Source organism: Sarcophilus harrisii, chromosome 1 (assembly GCF_902635505.1).
Source record: "Sarcophilus harrisii chromosome 1, mSarHar1.11, whole genome shotgun sequence".
Classification (NCBI taxonomy): Eukaryota; Metazoa; Chordata; class Mammalia; order Dasyuromorphia; family Dasyuridae; genus Sarcophilus; species Sarcophilus harrisii.
The window spans coordinates 218725363-218742339 of NC_045426.1; the positions used below are offsets into that span (position 1 = coordinate 218725363).

At 32.3% G+C, this 16977-nt stretch overlaps 1 protein-coding gene across 5 annotated transcripts in view; it reads left to right on the top strand.

Annotated features, from left to right (window-relative positions):
* The window catches only part of RNF38 (ring finger protein 38), a 197055-nt gene that overhangs the window by 151122 nt on the left and 28956 nt on the right, over nt 1-16977 (top strand). For all 5 annotated transcript variants that reach the window (XM_031937189.1, XM_031937199.1, XM_031937204.1 and 2 more), the window contains one exon: nt 14072-14262. In XM_031937189.1, coding sequence (XP_031793049.1) covers nt 14072-14262 — 191 coding nt within the window. The remainder of the gene's footprint in view (nt 1-14071; nt 14263-16977) is intronic.

A 16977-nucleotide genomic window follows, 5' to 3' on the forward strand; every position in this document is an offset into this window, starting at 1 on the left:
TATATGTAGCTCATGTATCCATTTGGAGATTATTATGATATATTGTTTGAAATATTGTGGCAGTAACAATCATAGGGTGCCTACATTAATAAGTTTGTAAATGGCATTAAAGTAGCAAATTAATCCACTTTGTCATCCTAGACATCTACTTTGAAAATGGAGTTATGTAGGTTAGTACACTCAGAATTCTCTTTTGTAAATGAAATGCCTTAAGGCAAATTCATATTCTAGTTTTTCAGGTGGTAGGGGATGTATACTATTTCAAACATTGATGTAGCATTGATTATTCATCTTATGGTACAACTTTAATGTAAACTCTTTTCCTTGATAATTGTTTATTAATCAAATTGTAAAGAAATTAGACTTTGATCTAAGTTCTGTATTTTGCAGTTTATAGAGAAAAAAAATAATAAATGGAAAAATGATAGTTGGGGTGGACAGCCCTAGTTGGAACCTGTAATTATCAATATCTTGATCTTGGAGAGGCAGTATGAATGAATTGTAAGCTAGGCTTAGAAATTAATAAAAAGAAGAAAGTAGGCATGGTTTCATTTGGGAAGTTAATCTTTCAGTAGTTACAAGTAGTTCCCTAAAAGAAAAATCTATCTTTTTAGTATTAATATTCTTTTAAAATCAGGGAACACCAATGTTGGAATTGGAATTGTAGGCAATAGAGACATGTATGATGGAGCAATGCATCCTAGTAACAGTGGTAACTTATTTGTAAGATCTGCCATTTAAAAAATCCAAGAAACATATGATCAGGAAAGAAAGGGGATTGGTCATGCTTGTATTGAAAGCAAGGTATCATATGTGATGGATAGCCTAAGTATTATATTGTTACTCGGGGAATATTGGCTTAGATGAATTATAAGTTGGATGATTTCTTTATGTAGAATTTCTAGAAGGATACAAGTAAGGCACTAAGAATATGAATGATTTGTGACCTGTAATGTTGGAGTTATTCCTTATTCCAGTGATGTAAGCTTACTTAATGCATAGAGTATTGTTTCGAAGGTACTCAAGATATTTTTAATACTATAAATATTGATATCTCACACAAAACTAAAGCTGTTTGAGGAGTCCTCAGTTTTTAAGAGTGTAAAGGGGTCTTTAGATCAAAAAGTTTGAGAACCACTGGTTTACATTAATAAGATCAAAGATTTTTTAAAGTATAAATTTGTAGCCCTTTTTTTAATTAATCAAAAATCTGCCTTTTCCTTTTACCATACCAGTCCCTCCAACTGAGAACACAAAAACAAAATCCATTGTACAGATGCCTAGTCAATCAAAAACAAATTTCCACATTGACCATATCAAAAAAAAATTTTTTTTTTTTTTTAAATTCAGCATTTGGAGTCCTTTCCCTCTATCATGAGGTGACCAGCATGTTTCATACAAATTTGTATTGGTCGTTACACAGATAAAAAATTAGTACAATAGTATTCCATCACACTTACATATTATAATCTATTCATCTAGGGTGCAGTTTACGGGTACTCACGTACTCATTGAGATTCCCATTCTTTGCCATCTCAAAGAGCTATAAATATTTTTGTGCATCCTTAGTTTGTTTTGCTTAAGATTAATACTTTCCTTGATTTACTCTTTGAAATTCCTCCTCTTCCCTTATCTTCTTCCTATTTTCTCATTGAGTAAAATGTAGCATTTAAGTATTCTGAAGAGGATGTTAGAACTACTAAAAGATTGGGAATTTGCCAAAGTATTTGAGAATTGATTGCATCTATTTTTAACTAATGTGATTTTGAACTTTAGCTGTAGAAGACACCATTGTAGTATAGGCAATATACTACAATATAATATATAATAATATATTAACACCTACTTCCTAAGATTATTGTGTGGCAAGTAGGATACTATTTGGAAAGCATTTTGCACAGTGCCTGCCACATAGTAGCAAGTTTGCTAATAAAACTAAGGAGACATTATTTAACATTTTTCAAGTAGTAACAGTATTCGTAATGGCTAAATGTTTGTTATAGTTGTCTTTCTTTTAAAAATTACACAAGAATCAAAAAGTTGCCACTTACCGTAGAGACTATTTAGTTGAACCTCTGCCTAAGAATCTCCTCTACTGTTGGGTGCTAAAGACGGTTATCCATGGGTTCTTTTATTTTTTTTTCTTTGTTTTGTTTTAATCTATTTGAGTTTCTGACATTTTACTTTTATAAGATTGTTTTCCATTTTTTTCTACTTTCTTTCCCTCACCCCTCCCCAGAAGAGCAAGCAATCATATATAGGTTATACATGTCCCTTCATATTAAGTATATATCTACATTATTGAAATTCTTCCACAAGATGACTAAAAGGGGGGGGGGGACCATGAGAGAAAAACATCCCCTCCCAAAATATGAACATAGTTGCACTACTTCCATCTACATTGAGATTTGATAGTGCTTTCTTTGAATGTGGATAGCATAGGAAACCTCCTCTATTATAAATCTCTTTTGTACTCACTTGCTCTTACTTCTGAAGCCTGTTAGAGCAACTAGGAAAAGAATTTTTTTTTTCCTTTCCATATGAGAACTTTGCAGTTATCTGAAGTTAGCAATTCTCATAGCAAATGATTTTATGTTCCTTGTTTGGGGCCCACGAGCTAGATGTTCTCAACCCCTGACATTAGAGAAAGTAATTAAAGGCAGAATAGGCATTAGGAAGAAAAAAACTATTTGATGACATAATGGAATACTTAGAAAATGGTAGACAATTGTCAAATAAGACAAATGAGACATCTTCAGTCCCATTTTAGGGTACCGAACTAACTTATAGAAAGCAGTAGGATTTTTCTATATACTACTAACAAAATCCAAAAGTAATAAAAGAAAGGGAAGTACTATTCAGATTAACTACAAAATGCATAAAGTATTTGGGAGGAAATCTATCAAAGCAACTGTAGGTTTAATTTAAAATAGTCTTTAAAAGAAATAAAAAATAAATGAGGTCATACTCAGTGCTTGTGGTTGCACTATGCAAATACAATAAAAATGGCAATACTGTGATAGTTAATGTGCAGTTTTAATGCTATGCCTAAGACTATAAAGAGAAACTTCCTAATTTTAGATAAGGATAACAACCAGATTCGTTAGGAATAATATGAGGTGTATGTAGGATGTCCAAAGAAAATAATGCAGATAGGAGGAATAGAACTTCTAGGATTTATAAGTATCTTTTTTAAAAAGAGAGAGAAGTAAATGAATGGAACAGTTTAGACTATGGAGAATCAGAAATAATGAAATTCAACAGCTCTTTTTTCAGTAAACCAGAAAGCAAATTATTTAGGAAAGAATTCTGTATTTAATAAGAACTAGAAAGTCTGGAAAGCAGAATGCTATGTATTAGACTTTGACTAATAATTTAAAACATTTTCCAAAAATTCAAAATGGATATCTGACCAGCATTTAAAGATCATACCATAAGAAAATAATTAGAATATGAGATCATATACTTTTTACAGTTCTGAATTGAGACAAATTCTTAAGGGATATAGGCAATTACAAAAGATAAAAATAGTCTTGATTATTTAAAAAAAAAAAAAAAGGAAAGCTTTAGCAAAAACAAAGTTCATGTGCCTAGGATAAAAAAGGAAGTTGGCTGAGTGTGAGAAAAAAAAATCCATGTATCAAATGATTTAGTATCCAAGATATATAGACCACGAAAAGAAATATTTATGATAAAAAGCCATTCCTCAAAAAGTAAGTGGTGAAAGGATATGAACAAATACTTCTCAGAATAATTATTATAAGCTGCTAAACAGTTAATGAAATATTTAAACAGTTCTTTCATATATGAAAGAATGCCCCAAATTACTGATAATAAAAAATGCAAGAAAATAATCCTAAAGTCCTCTAACAAAGAAGAAATGCTTTTTCTAATTTTTCTAGAGTTATGCTTCAGTTTTTGTGATCATAATTATCACAAAGCATTCACTTAAATTTTATTTTGCTTTTGTTTTACATAGTCATATTGTTTTACTGATTCTGCTCTGTTTGTAGTTTCATGGAAGTTTCTCCACATTTCTCTGAATATCTCATATTTATAATTTCTTATAATACTTCATTTATGTACCATGATTTATTTAGCCATTACTCAATTAACAGTCACTTCGTTTCCAGGATTTTGTTATATTACTGAATTTTGGTATATTTGGTATCTTTTTATATCTCTGACTTTCTAGATATATGGTATTGTCTTTGGGTCAAAACAAATGAACTTTCCCTTACATTATTTCAAATTGTATTTTAGAATGATTGGATCAATTTATAGTTCTATTAGCAATGACATAATGTACCACAATTCTTCCAGCACTGATTATTTCCATTTCCTGTCATCTTCACCGGTTTGCTGAGCATGAGTAAAACTTCAGAGTTTTGTAGTGCATGTGTGTGCGCGTGTGCGTGTGTGTTTTAATTTTCTTTCAGTAATGCTTTGGGGGATAGTCTTTTATGTACTTGCCAATCGTTGGCAATATTTGAGGACTGTTTATGTTTGCTGTTAATCGATCAGGAAATGGCAGTTGGTCTAAAATACTCTTTTCCCACTCATTCCTTTTTCTTAAATGCCTTGATTTCATTGATTTAAAAGCTTTTCATTTTATAGAATCAAAATTATTTAATCTTTTGTGATCTTTATCTTTCTCCCTCAGCTGTCATTAGTAAGATATCTTCATACATTTTTCTGTAAGTTGTTTTATGGTGTGACCATAATAATGATACATAGGGGGATATGTATATGTAGTAAATCTATAAATAATTTATTGGAAATCAGTCTCATGCTGGTTTAAGCCCCTTTTTAAGCCAAATTATTTTTCACTTTTCCTAGTAGTTCTTGTCAAATTGAAAATATTTTCCCAAGTTAATTATGTTGAGATTCAGGTATTTCCAATGTTTGCTCTTCTAATTGTGCTAATATCCTTTTATTTAGTTGGTACAAAATAGTTTAATTGAATTCTGATTTAAAATTACAGATCTGGAAGATCTTGCAATATCTTTGATTTCTATTTTTTATTGTCTTGCTGTAGCTGTGTAGAGTAGTAGATAGAGCTTTTTTTTTTTTTTCTTTTAAACCAGAAAGACCAATGACTTATGGGATAGACAGGCATGGATGAATTGCAGTCTGCATTATTTTAAGTCCTTTTCTTGGTGAGATAACATCCATTTAAGTAGAGAACTGAGGATACTATTACATTATAATCATATACCACAACTAATCTATTCCACAGTTACTTAGATATGTAGGTGATTTCAGTGATTTGCTATTAAGAATGAAGCAAACACCCCATACTTCTCAGATTGGCTACTATGACAAGAAAATGTCAGAAAGACCTGACACATCCTGGACTGAAGGCAAATCAGTTAAGTTCTCAGTGCCAGAAGATCCTATCTTCTAGATTCCTAGTGGGAATTTACTCATCCAGAATTCCTTAAACAAATGAAATAGTAAATCTAATCCTTATCCCTATTTAAAAAGTAAACCATTGGTAATTTTACATAGCATTAACTTCACAACATTACAAGCAGAGAGCTCAGAAGAACATTAACTAGAAAAGGAGAGAGAGTAGGCTGGTGTGATGACAGGAGTGATAGAATACAGGTGAACTGCCAGATAGCTGATATCAGGAGAAAATTGTTAAGGCTTTCAAAGATCTTCAGTTCTTGGGGAGCCTCTTGTAATAAACTTTTGGGGAAACATGGGTAAAAATCTTATGGGATAGACAGGCATGGATGAATTGCAGTCTGCATTATTTTAAGTCCTTTTCTTGGTGAGATAACATCCATTTAAGTAGAGAACTGAGGATACTATTTATTACATTATAATCATATACCACAACTAATCTATTCCACACTTAGATGTGTAGGTGATTTCAGTGATTTGCTATTAAGAATGAAGCAACTCTGCATATTTTACACAGAAGTATTTTTATATACATTTTTATGATGATGCAGTTTTAGCAGTGTTTTTCAAAATGTTTTCTGATAAGATCAGGAGTGAAACAAGGATGCCCTTTATCCACCACTGTTGTTCAACATTGTACTAGAAATATTGGCTTTAGCAATAAGAAAAGAAAAAGAAATTAATTAGAATAGGCAATGAGGAAATAAAACTATCACTCTTTGTAGTTGATATACTTAGAGAATCCTAGAAAATCATCCATAAACCTGCTGGAAACAATTCACAGCTTTAGCAAAGTTGCAGGATATAAAATAAACCCACACAAATCATCGGCATTTCTATATATTACTGACAAAAGCCCAGCATTTAAGAGAAAGAGAAATTCCATTTAAAATTACTGTAGACAAAATAAAATACTTGGAACTTCTACTTGCCAAGACAAACTCAAGAAGTATATGAACACAATTACAAAACCGTTTGCACACAAATAAAATCAGTTCTAAACACATGGAAGAATACCAATTTGTTGTTAGGCTGTGCTAATTTAATAAAAACGACAGTTGTGTCTGTATTAGTCTACTTGTTCAGTGCCATACCAATCAAACTGCCAAAACATCATTCTGTAGAACTAGAAAAAATAATAACAAATTTCATCTGGAAGAACAAAAGGTCAAAAATATCAAGGGAATTCAATTCCTCTATTTTTGTCCACCTGCACTTTTGATTTCCTTCACAGGCTAATTGTACACTATTTTAAAGTCCGATTCTTTTTGTAAGCAAAATAACTGTTTGAATATGTATACATATATTGTATTTAACTTATACTTCAACATATTTAATATATATTGGTCAACTTGCCATCTGGGGGGAGGGGTGGGAGGGAAGGAGGGGAAAAGTTGGAACAAAAGATCTTGTAATTGTCAATGCTGAAAAATTACCCATGCATGTATCTTGTAAATAAAAAGCTATAATAATAATAAAAAAAGACTATCAAGGGAATTGATGAGAAAAAAAATGCAAAGGATAGTGGCTTAGCAGTACCAAACTTAAAACTATGTTATAAAGCAATAGTTATCAAAACTATTTGGCACTGGCTAAGAAATAAGAGTGGTGAATCAGTGGAATAGGTCAGATACTCATGGCACAATAATCAAGGCCTATAGCAGTCTAGTATTTGATAAACCCCCAAACTCTAGTTTTTAGAATAAGAACTACTTGACAAAAATTGCTGGGGAAAACTGGAAAATAATGTCAGGATAATATGTAGACGTAGACCTATATCTCATACTCCATACCAAAATAAAGTCAAAATGGATGCGTGATTTGGGCATAAAGGAGGATACCATAAACAAATTAGTACAAGTGATAATTTACCTATCAGTTCTTTGGAGAAGGGAGGAATTTGTGACCAAAAAGAATTGGAGAACATTATGAAAGGCAAGATGGACAACTTTGATTTCATTAAATTAAAAAGTTTTTGCACAAACAAAACCAACAAAAAACAAGATTAAAAGGAAAGTACAAAGCTAGGGAAAAAATCTTTACAGCCAGTATTTCTGATAAGATCTTCTTTCTAAAATATATAAAGAACTTGTCAAATTTATAAGAATACAAGTCATTCCCCAGTTGATAAATGGTCAAAGGATATGAACAGACAATTTTCAGATGATGAAATTAGCCATTTATGGTTATATGAAATAATACTCTAAATCGCTTTTGATTAAGAGAAATGCAAATTAAAACACCCCATACTTCTCAGATTGGCTACTATGACAAGAAAAGATAATGATAAATATTGAAGGGGATGTAGGAAAACTGAGACACTAATGCATTGTTGGTGGAGTTGTGAAATGATCCAATCATTTTGGAGAACAGTCTGGAACTATGCCCAAAAAAACTTTATATAACCTTTGACCCAGCAATGCCATTACTGGGTCTGTATCCCAAGGCAATCATAAAGGAGAGTAAAGGACCCACATGTGCAAAAATGTTTGTAGCTGCCCTTTTTGTAGTAGCAAAGAACTGGAAAAGGAGTGGGTGCCCATCAGTTGGGGAATGGCTGAACTAGTTGTGTCATATGAAAGTAATGAAATATTATTTTATAAAAAAAAGATGAACAAGTTGATCATAGAAAGGCCTAGAAAGATTTACATGAACTGATACTGAGCAAAACAAACAGAACCAGGAATACATTGTACATAAGAACAGGAAGAATGTGTTGATCAACTATAAAAGGGTTGATTCTTCTCAGTAGTTCAGTGATCCAAAGCAATTCCAACAGACTTTGGGCAGAAAATGCCCTGTGCATCCAGAAAAAGATCTAAGAAGATTGAATGTAAATCGACACATGGTCATTTCTTTTTTCTATTAATTTCTCCCATGGTTTTTCCCTTTTGCTCTGATTTTCTTTCCCAACGTGATTATAAAGCAGTGTGTATTAAAAAATAAGCACTTACAATTAAAAAAAAAAAAGTTTCCAAAATGTTATTGTGGCCCCATCACCCATGATAGTATAGAGTGCTTCTTTCCTACTACATTGGATTTTTACCACTTCGAATTCCACAAATAATAGTAAAATTGTTATGAACTGATATTTCATAGATTTTTAACTCTTATGCCATCTCCATGGCATGGAGAGGATTCATTTTTTTATAGACTGGGCCAAAAAACACAAGTTCTCTCATGCTATGCTATATACTAACAGTTGTTTTTTGAATTATGCAAATTCTACATTACTACAGCAACACTGTGGGGGAGCTCCCAAGTACTGAAGCAGCTTGGGCTGCTAGGTGTAGAGCCATGAAAGGGTTGTGGCTAGAATCCTGAAGGGAAGAGGAAGATTTGCAAAAAAATCTACTTTTGGAATGGAGGACTTTACATAGAGGAGATCCATGCTAGAAGCCACCCAATTGTTGTTGAGGTGTTCTTTCCCACTATATCTGAAAGAAGAGAAGATATCAAATGAGGAAGAAAAATCTAGACATTATTAATGCCCCCAAAAGGTGACCAAGAGACTATCAGCAACCATCATTTTATATATGAAATTTTTGTGAAAATCATTTGTACTTTTATTGAGTTTATCATGAGTGCCATTTCTTTTGGCACTCATGGCATATTAAGTTTTAGATCAGCTGTTTATTTTTATTTTGTGGATGACAAATTTCAAAATCTTCTAGTTGCCATTCAGATGTTCAGTCTGTAATTTGCCATGCTAAACCATAGTCATTCCTTCATTAAAAGTTATAATCAAAAAAGTTAAGAAGCCATGTCTACTTTAAAATTACAACTCAAAAGTCTGGTCCTTTAATAACATCATTAATCTATGCATATGTGTCTTAATTTAATTGTTTTTCAGGTGCTTAAATTGTTTTACAGTGAAGGGGATAGTGATAATAGATTTTTCTGGAATGTCTCTTGTAAGAAGCATTTTGCTGAATTCTATTTAAATACAATTTGTAACAATACTGCATTTTATAAGAACGCTTACCTCATTTTCTTCAAGTACTTTGTACTACTTTTACCATCATTATACTTTAATCATTTTTGCATATAGTTTCTCACTTATCTCATCACAATTTATTTCATTTAAAAAATAGGCAAAGTTTTTCAGATAATTGTTTAAATTTTTCAACAATATAGTTATCTGATTGTTCCTGTGGTATTGTAAGGTTTTTTTTTTTTTTTTTAAACATTTTATTTAGTAAAGCTTATTATCTTGTATTTAACAAAATGAATTATATTGAGAAAGAAATTTTTTTTATCAAGTTTAGAAATGTAGGTTAATGTTATGGTACTTGGAATATCCATACAAAGATGACTTATGGTATTTCCACAAGTCTATACCCTTAACTCTCTTCCTCTTCCAAGCTCTACAACCATAATCATATCAGTGATGCCATTGCTCCTAAAAAGAAGGCATATTACTTTATGCCTTCCAGAGCAAACAGCACTTTCTGGGTTACTATTTTCCATATACCTTGTCCCTTGAGGTAAGGAGCATTAATGATGTATCTCAAACTGTTTATCCCAAGATTTTAGCATCGTGCTTGGGATGTAGTAAATTGACTCTTAAGTTCCTTTTTTTTTTTTTTTTTTTTTTTTCCTTTCACAAATGTAGTAGACAAAATGAAGACACAATAATAGTCTGTGTCTGATTACACTCATGCCCCTTGAAATTTTACCTTGTTTGTACATTCTTTATCAAATACCATTCTGCATTTTCTATTAAAATGAAATCACCTGTTAGTTTCTGAGTTTTTCTCACTCTCTCCCTTTTTTTTCATTGGGAGAAGTTGGATGTATTTACTTATATCTTGCCCCATATGAGAGGGTCTCATGTTCTTCTTAAGGGCATCCTGTGGTTTAGAAAATGTTAACATACTCAGTTGATTTTTGAGGGCAAGTATCTAGTTTTTTGTATTTCCTTAACTTCTTCATATATGATAGAAGCCTACTAAAGAGTATATTAAATTTCTTTTAAATTAAAATTCACTGCAGAGTTACTTTATATTTCATCTGCATTTAAATGATTAAAATTCCATTTGTAGTCAAGCTTTTTTTTTTTTTTTTTTTTTTTTTTTTTTTTTTTTTTTTTTTTTTTTTGATCACATGTATTGTGTAAATCTAGATGTGCCTATTCTAATTTGGAGCACTTGATACAGAATAACTATAGAAGTTCCATGATTAGATTAGGCAGACTAAAGGGAAGTGGTGACCATTTTTTATAGGTAGAGGAATTGTGAAGTGCTCAGCATATGAAGAGGATATTTAAACAATGAGAATATGGTTCTTTAATTTACTAGATAGGTTCATTTGAGGGTGCAGGAAGGAAAAGTTATTATTTCATGTATTGTACACTGCTTTGAAACAGTTTGAAATATTGAGAATTTTGAGGCAAAAGGTACATGGTATCTTCAACCATTTAAATACTGAATTTTTTTCAAAGCTGTGGTTTCTGGTTTTGGTTTTGCAACATTTAAATATTTCTACTTAATAAATTTTAAGAGCTAACTGTAATCTGTAGTACTTTGGTCAAACAGTAATTGCTAAATCAGACAAATTACAGCATATTCCAACTCCAAATAGAATGGTAAACCCTGCTTCTCTTTAGGATTGCTCTGAGTGTACACATCAAGTGAAACATGACTAAATGCAGTATTCTTAATGTCATTCATTTAGCATTCAAGCAGGAGCTTTAGAGATCATCATCTTTCCTTCTCATGCCCCTTTATTGTATTAACTGAAGAAACTAAGATCCAAAAGGGTATTGTTACCCAAAGTTACACTGGTAGTGAAATTTATTTTTTAATCTTTGTTATTCATTGTAAACTCATTCCTCATTCTGATGTAAGGGTATCAAATCTTGCCCATCTAACTTGGCTTTTGTTAGATCTAAAATTAAATTTTTTTCATCTTCCATTTCAGGATTGGTATGATATGATTGGTTTCCTAATTAAAGCCAAGGAAAAGAATATACAATGACTCATTTTCATTGAAAACATTTGTCACAATAGTAATTTGATAATTAATTTAGAAATTTGAGTTGCTATTCAGACTTACTCTGTATAAATTTCCATGATAAGCTATAATCATTCCTTTACCTTTAACTTTGTATCTAAAAGTTCAGTAGTATTACATGCTAATATCCACATATTTTGAGAACCTCAACTACTTAAACACAATTCAAACTATGGTCTTTTAACAATACAAGAGCATGTCTGTGTGTGTGCATGTGTGAATGTCTGTGTATGTGTGTGTCTATGTATGTAAATTGCTTTCCAGATGTATTTATTATCTTTTGTGGCCTAGTGCAGAGAATAGTGTATTTGGAACCTGGAAGACTTGGGTGAATCACTCTTGACACATTAATTGTGTGGCACTGGGCAAGTTTTTAAATCTCTCTTAGCCTTAGTTTGTCTGTGAAAAGAGAATATTAACAATACTCACTGTATGGACTGATTAAGATGATCAAATTAGATATACAAAGTGATGTATAGACTTTACACCTCTATAGAAAGAGGTATTGACATGTGTTTCCTTGCCCTTTCTCATCTTTCCCACCTCCCATACACTAGAATTAAAATATAATGCAAATTGATTGGCTTGAGATTAATTTATACTCAAATTAAGAATTTACTCTTTCCTCATGTTTTGATTATGTAGATATAATATCTCCTTCTGTTACCCAGTCTCCTCTCCAAAGTTGCGGACTAGACAACCAGGAGATGAATTAGCTTAGAGTTTGTGTGGGACATCCCACCTAAAAGTATTTGACATGTGTTTTTAGGGTGACAAATTGCATATCTTGTAATTGATGCCAAGAAAAATTGGTTTTGATATTTGGGAAGGAGGGAACAGGTAGATTGGCAATCTTTATTTTCCTTTAATATTTTGTGAATTTGGCTAGGAATTTGATCGTAGTTCAGATGGATTTCTGGTCAGCTAGGTGATGCAGTGGATAAAGCCTGGAGTCAGGAATATGAGAATTCCCCAGTCCAAATTCTGCCTCAGATATTGACTAGCTGTGACCTTGATCAAGACACAACCCTGTATCCTCCAATTTCTTCATCTACAGAATAATCTGAAGAAGGGAATGGAAAACTACTGTAGTATCTTTGACAAGAACCCCCCCCCCCCCCAAAAAAAAAAAAAAAGGAAACTCACAATGACTGAAACAGCTGAACAAAGCAATCAGATGTGTTTGGTGTGTTAATATGTTTACTGCAAACGCTCCTCTAGGGCTTTTTTTTTCCCTCAAATGATTCAAAAATAAAAAGGAAATGGATAGTGTTGAATGAAAAGTACACTTTATGTGCCCAGTGAATTTATTTCTAATTCATACAATGTGCCAGTCACACATAATTATTCCTTGTAAATGATACATGACACAAGTAACTGGAACCACCCAGTGAAAATGGTAGAAAAAGATTCATTTTAGATCCTGATACAATTGATGAGTTTGAGTTTTAAATTTCTTTCCTTAATTTTCAATACAGATAATGAAAATACAATTGGATTTCAAAAGAATACTAGGATTTCAAAAAAATTAGTTTATTTTGTAAGAGTAATCACTATTTCTGAAAATTAATGCTAATGAAAAATATCCAATTAGCAGCCAAAGTGTGCTTTAGTATAGTTTGAATTGTTATCCTTAATTGATATATATAACAGTCATAGATTTTGAGCTAGAGGTTATTGAGTTCAACCCCCTCATTTTACAAATAAGGAAACTAAAGTTCAAAGACTTGCCCAAGGTCAAACGTACAGTGTGTGTGGTAGGAATTGAAAAGCATGGTTTTGTCTTCCCTGTCTTCAGATTCTGTGGGCTTTTTAAGTATGCCTTTTAATACAATATATTAGTAACTAGTTATTTTGGAGTTCAAAAAATGATTTTTAGCTGATGTTAATCATTATGATGATGCTATGGGGAAAATCAGGTTGTTTTGTTGTGGACAAAGTAAGGAGGTAAATGATGAAAATAGGAAATTAGGACATCTGGGGCATGCAGTAGACAGAGCACTGGGCTTGGAGTCAGAAAAAAACTGAATTCAAATGGGATCTCTAGCTTTGTGATACTATTTGCTTTAAAGTCCTCACCTCTTTTTAAAAGGGGGAGTATATGGGAGGATTGATCACTTTATATAATGTTGTAGACATTGTTGTCAACATTTGAAAATGCTATCTATAACCTAACCTAAGAGTTTTGTCGTAATTGGGGACTAGTTCAGTATTAAAATTAAGTCAATTGACATCATTTTTCTGTCATAAAATCCTGTAACTGATCTAAGACTTAATACATTCAGTTTGGTGGCATCTGTAGGTCACTAGTATTTATTGAGTGATTTAAATTTTGCATATCACTTTTTTCTCATTTATGATTTAATTTTGCAATAATATGTAAAGTACAGAGAAGAAAGGGAAATTTTGATTTAAAGTTATTTTTTACAGATGTGGTCTAGAAAATGAAATGATTTATCCAAATATTTCCTCTTTTGAATGTAGTCTCATCGTGAGACTTTATTGTTAAAAATATTTTTCTTTAGGCATTGTCTTTTCTGTTTTAAGATAAATTTTAGAAGTATCTGTCATGTTTCTAACACAGTGCAGAATGTTTCATTTGAGGAGTTTTATACCCACTGTATTTGTCTTGTTGCATTGACAGAGTGAAGACAGCCCAAGTCCCAAGAGACAGAGGCTTTCTCATTCAGTCTTTGATTATACAGCATCACCAGCCCCATCACCACCAATGCGACCATGGGAGATGACATCAAATAGACAACCTCCGTCAGTTCGACCCAATCAGCATCACTTCTCAGGGGAACGATGCAACACACCTGCACGTAACAGAAGAAGGTTAGTAGATTAATTCTTTAGTTAAGAAATAATCCTGGACAATTTGCTTCCAAATCAAAGAAACTTAATTAGAAATCACTATGATGGGCCCTTAACTTTGAGAACTATTTACAGATTTAGGGGAGCAGCTGTCTTCTTTCCATTTTGGTAGTTGATTATGTTGCTAATAAAAATGTAAAGTAAGTTTAAAAAGCTTTTTTATTTAAGTGTGTGGGAATTTTTGTGCTTATCTTTTGTTGACTTATGATTTAGAGAGATTTTTGGTTTACTTTTTATTATGAAGTTAACCAAAAACTATCTTGCTTTGATTGTTTTCTCCTAATAATCAGCAAAAAAGAAAACGAGGGGCAGCTAGATGGCACAGTGGAGAGAACACTGGTCCTGGAATTGGGAGAACTGGAGTTATCCTGTCTCAGATACCTGACTCTAGCTGTGTGATCTTGGGCAAGTCATTTAATCCCACTTGCCACACTTCTTAACCTCCCTAAAAGAAAACTAAATAATACCTTAAAGCAAGATACAAAAATTAACAGCATTTCTATTTAGCAATTATAAGAGGAAGGAGAAAATAATAGAAAAAGAAGATTCATTCAAATTCTATGAAATGAATAAATGAAAAAGCTGTGTCTCAAGGCTTATTTGTATCCCAGACAATATCTTTTTTCTTCTCCTTTGTCCATTTTTGGTGCCTTTAGGTTCCATTGATTTAATCATCTCTTAGCAGAGATGATTCTTTCATATAATAGTTGTTGATATATTTTTTCTTTTGATGATTACCCATTAATATTCTTTGATTATCTATTTGAAGCAGTTTTTATATATCTAGGATGTTAGGCCTTTATCAAGGAAATGTCCTTCAAAGATTTCTCATTTACCTATTTCTCTTTTCTTCTTACTATATTTTGTTTGCACAAGAATTTTTCAATTCCATATAATCAAAATTCTCCACTTGATCTCTTATGATCCCCTCTATTCCCTTTTTTTTTGGTTAAAAAACTCTCTTATCCATAGTTATCCAGAGTTCTTTCTCCTCTGAGTGACATTCCTGGACTTTTCCTATTGAATATCCCATCAAATTCACTGTTTCTAAGATAATATTCATTATCTTTCTCTTTAAATCCACCCCTCTTTCAAACTTAAACTTATAACAAGAGAACTGCCATTCTTCCAATCATTCAGCTAATCAACTACAGAATTATCTTTGATTTCTCACATTTCCAGTCAATTACCACATCTTGTCATTTCCAGTTTCACAGTATCCTTGAAATGTCTCCATATTTCTGTTTGGACCACAGCCACCATAATTTAGAGCATCATCACTTTTCTCCTAGACATAGGAATTGTTCTCAAATATCTTTTCCAGTTCATCCTTCCAGCTGCTCTCCTAAAGTGTAAGGTCTAACTATGTCACCTTCTCAGCCTCAGTAAGATCCAATGACTTCCTAAAACCTCAAGGATCAAAATATAAACTGTTCCATTTGGCATTTTAAGCCTTCCACAACCTATCCTAAACCTTCCTTATCACCCTTCTCATATTGCTTTCCCTCTTGACACACTATACAGTGTAGCCAAACTGACTTTCTTAGTATTTTTCACATTAGTCACTCCATCTTTCATCTCCTTACCTTGGTGTTTCCTGTCCACTAATTGTTAGGCAGTCCTTCCTTGCTTCTACTTCTTGAAATTCTTCAAGAATCATCTTTGATTACACTTTCTGAGTGAAGACACTTCTTGACCCCCCAATAGCTTTAATGCTTTCTACCTTTCTAATGCCAGTATACTCTGTTTTGTTATGTCTCTGTTGTTTTTGTGTTAGAATACATACTCTTCAAGGATAGAGACTATTTGATTTTTGTGTTTTGAAAGACATTATTATTGCTTAAACTCTCTATTCCTATTTTAAAGAAATTTTTTCCTTTGGAATTCCTAACTTTGATATTCCTACATATAAATGTTTTGTTATTTTTATCTAATAGTATCAAATATGTCCACTTGTATGATTAGTATAACACTAAATCTTTAATTTGCTTTCTTGCCCTTATCCCCAATTACTTTTCTATTTACTTTGTATACATTTTGAATTTACCAATCTGTATACATGTTGACTCCCTCACCTCCCCACACCAGTAGAATATAAACTGTTAAATGAGAACTGGGACTGTTGCCTTTTGGTATTTTTATCTTCAGCACCTACCACAGGCCCTGACATATATAAGTGCTTAGCTGAATTGAATTGCCCATTAGCACTTTGCTATAATAATCTCCTTAGTCTTCATAGACACATTTTACATGCTCTATTCATTTTCAAGCAACCATAATTCACTACAGCTCTAATAATATTTCTTATGCATGGATCTGAGTATGTCAGCCCTCAGAATTGTTTTATGGCTCTCTCTTCTATACCAGACCTGCTACAGCATTGATGGCAGACTGTTTTTTCAGTTCTAATATTTCTCTTATGTTTATTCTGTTTCATTTCATCTCAATCATTCTGCACCCCAGATGCACATTAGACATTTCCATGTATTTTCTTAAGTTGCCTATATTTGAAATGTTTTCCTTGTCCCCCTTTTCATATAGATTTCCTTCCCATTTTTAAAGTGCAATTCACTTGATAGTTCCTTTAGTTTGATCGTTTCCCTGATGCCTCCCAGTTAGTAAGGAATTTCCTCTTCAGTATCACATAGCTGTTCTTTTTTGCTACGTCATATAATT